The 3,349-nt window shown below is 38.2% G+C and overlaps 1 protein-coding gene across 1 annotated transcript; it reads left to right on the plus strand.

The window, feature by feature from the left end:
• The first annotated feature begins 1,502 nt into the window (after positions 1-1,502).
• Positions 1,503-2,508, plus strand: LOC147482059 (mitochondrial import inner membrane translocase subunit TIM17-1-like). The gene has a single exon (XM_086578390.1). The coding sequence runs from the start codon at positions 1,715-1,717 to the stop codon at positions 2,342-2,344; it is 630 nt and encodes a 209-aa protein (XP_086434516.1). The 5' UTR covers positions 1,503-1,714; the 3' UTR covers positions 2,345-2,508.
• The last annotated feature ends 841 nt before the right edge of the window (positions 2,509-3,349 follow it).

Here is a 3,349-nt window from a genome sequence, read left to right on the forward strand (position 1 = left end):
CCATCTCTAAACAGAAACAACAATTATCAGCTGATTCCCAAAATCTGACTCCTTAAACCTTATCGCTAAAAGCATTTGCAATGCAGGTGAATAAAGGGGGTTTGTGACTATAGTCACTAGTTTTGTTGGAAAATGGTTGTGCAATGCAGAAGTGAAAAACTGGTGACTTTAGTCCCAGTTGATTTCAAGGTGAAACATTTCACCTAGATATCAGTTTATCACTCGTTCGGAAGAAAAAGAACAGGACACGTAGGCCGAAATGGAAAAGACCTCTCAATGTGTTATTATACTGATACGAGTATGCGAACCGTGCCTGATAGTATGATTTTTTGAATTCTAGTTATAATCTAAAAAATAATATAAAAACATTAGGAGGGGTTAAAAATAATTTGAGTGACGTGAATGAGGTTTTCTAAATTATTTTAAATAATATGAAGCTAATTCTAATTTCAATAAAATGAGAGAGTTTTTGGTAAATTGTTTAAAAATCGAGGGAGTTGATTAGAATAATTAAAAGAGGTGGTTCTAAAATCATAAAATAAAGAGATTATAAATACACAGTTCGGTTGAGAAATTTTCTTCCTAAAGATCCGGCTATCATATAGTGTAGAGATGGGTAGGGATGTCCAAGCGAATTTTACCGGCCCGAACCCGATTTTTCGGTTTTTGAGCGGTATCGGGTTACGGGCCCGGACCCTATTATTTACTTTCTGGTCGGGTTTGGGTTATTTTTGTTGGATGCATGTGACCAAACCCTACCCTAACCCTATATTCGGTACCCGTCGGGTTCGGGTTCGGGTTTGGGGTATGGTAAAACCCGAAATATATGAAATAAAAAGAAAGAGTTTAATTCTTCTTTTATTGGATTTGATCTGTTTAACTTTAACATCGTAAAAGCCACCCAACAATCGTGAAGATTCAAAACACATTGTTTGCATTTTTTGAAAAAAAAAAAAGTAGACCAAACCGTTGCAGTTGATTAAGATTGATGGTTTTGGGAGTTTCGACTTCTTGTGGTGGTGTGAATCGACTGATTGATTAAATAAGATTGATGGCTTTTGGGAGTTTCGGTTAAATCCGAGATTTGGCATTTAGAAAGATTTTGAGGAGGTGTCTTTTAAATTTTAAAATCAAGAGTTGTTGGAGGAAAAAGAAGTCGGTCAAAGGTAATTTGTCTTGAAGACCAAAAGTAAATAGAATGGCAAAAGCACTAAAAAAAGTTTGTTGAAGATAAATAGATAATAAATGAAAATATAGTTGTTGGGAATTATGGTCCGCAGTTCGGGTTGGGTTTTGGTCGGGCATTTTTACCTATATAACCTGGGTTTTGGGTTGGGTTTTGTGCGGATATGGTTTTCCTAAACCCTTTAATCCGGTTTAGGGCCAAATTATCCGTAGAGATAGGGACAAACCCGACCCTATGTATTTCGCGGGTTCGGGTTTTATTTTGTCGGGCTCGGGCAGGGTTCGAATTTCGGGCAGAATGGACATCCCTAGAGATGGGGCATGAGCGCATGACTGAATCATGGGCCGGGCCTATACTTCTTCCCTACCCCACCCAACCTCTGGGCCCATAACCTTTTCTTCTAAAACTCTTTTGTCAAGTAAAGTTATATATAAACCTCTGTTTCAGACAGCACCTCAAAACTCAAGAGTTTGCAATAGAGAAAACAATGGTGGGAGGGAGCAGTAGGAATGAAACAGATAGACAACCATGTCCAGACAGAATACTAGACGACTGTGGAGGTGCTTTTGCAATGGGTACAGTGGTAGCATATTCCATTACTTCAAAGGCATGAAAAACCCTCCAAACGGTTATCGCATGAGTGGTGCTTTCCAAAACATGCGTATAAACGCCCCACGGACAGGTGGTTTCAGTTTGGGGTGGTTTGTTTTCTGTTTTGACTGTTACATGGTGTTTTTACGTGAAAAGGAAGACCATTATAACTCTATCATTGCTGCTGCTACTGGTGCCTTTGTTCAACTTCGTCGTGGTCTTCGTCCTATGTGTGGAAGTGCTGTTGTAGGTGGAGTTTTTCTTGCTTTGATTGAAGGTGTTAATATTGCTGTTAATAGCTTTGTGACTCAGCTGCAAGAAGAGCAAAAGAGGATTGATATGGAGGAAAATATGAGGAATAATAGTGGTGGTCTTGGTGGAAGTATAGGGGAGCCACAGTTTGCTTTGGAAGAGGCTAATGATTCTTCGTCTTTGGAACAAGGAGGTTCTACTTGGTTTGGGAGATTATTTCGCGGTGGAAAGAAGGAAGAGAATGCTAGTAGTGAAAGTGTGACTGGGATTTTGGAGTGTGATTTACCAGTGGTGCCTATTCCTTCTTTCGATTAGAAATTGAGGAAATAGCGTCTGGGGTAAGATTTGTTTTAAAGTTGAAGTTTTTATGTATTTTAAGTACAAGGTCTTTAAATTTTGTAGTGATTGTAACAATATAGGAAAAAAGATAAAACACAATGCATATGAAATTAATCAGAGCTAACTTGTTTGTTTATTAAGATTAAATTTATTAAATGAATTTGTTGTTCTTAACGAGCTAATTGACTAATTGTTATGTATCCTTTCTACATATTGTTCTTAGTCTATGTTTTGGTTTATCTTAGAATGACATAATGTATTGAGTCCATATATATGGACTATATGGTAACGGTATGAAAACATTGGGAGCTGTGGAAGTGTATGAAAAGTGTGACTCCCTTGCATTGATAGCCAGGAATTGGAAACACCAAGGTTGCCAATGCAAGGGTGACAGTGGAAAAGAACTAAAAAGCGAAGGAAGATGAGCTGCAAATGTTGGAGATAATAGAGAAATATGTGGAGTATAGGTGACATTAGCGGGTGCTTCCGCTCCAAGGTAGTAAGATCCAGTAGTATGTTGTTGGCTTATTATGGTAATATAATTGATAGTATGAATCATATTGCATAAAGGGTACATCTCTGTAAGTTTGGTAGGGTCTTGATACGTATGAGTACATGACTGAGTCTGACAAGATAGTTGATGCACAAACACACATAGGCTCCGGTATTACCCCCCATCGCATAAGCTTATCCTGCGTTGTCAATTTTCGTACTCCAAGATTGTAGTAAGTCACCCCCCATCCCACATTTTTTTCCTTCCCTCCTGCATTTTCTGTTTTTTTTTTTCCTTGTAAGAGTTGAGTTTGGCTTCTTCTTTTTTGGCATTTCTAGCCTGCATACCACAAGCATTAGTTTTAAGTTTCATTGCTTCACAATTTGTACATTTACCAACTTTTATAGTTTCTACACACCTTCGGCAATCCGCATTACTCTGTCTCATACCCTAGTCCTGTTCATCTTCTGTGCTTACTTCCACTTCCA

This window comes from Coptis chinensis, chromosome 8 (genome assembly GCF_015680905.1).
Source record: "Coptis chinensis isolate HL-2020 chromosome 8, ASM1568090v1, whole genome shotgun sequence".
Lineage (NCBI taxonomy): Eukaryota > Viridiplantae > Streptophyta > Magnoliopsida > Ranunculales > Ranunculaceae > Coptis > Coptis chinensis.

Excerpts from the sequence above, each read along its gene's own strand:
- LOC147482059 (XM_086578390.1), top strand. The coding sequence starts at position 1,715 with ATGTCCAGACAGAATACTAGACGACTGTGGAGGTGCTTTTGCAATGGG.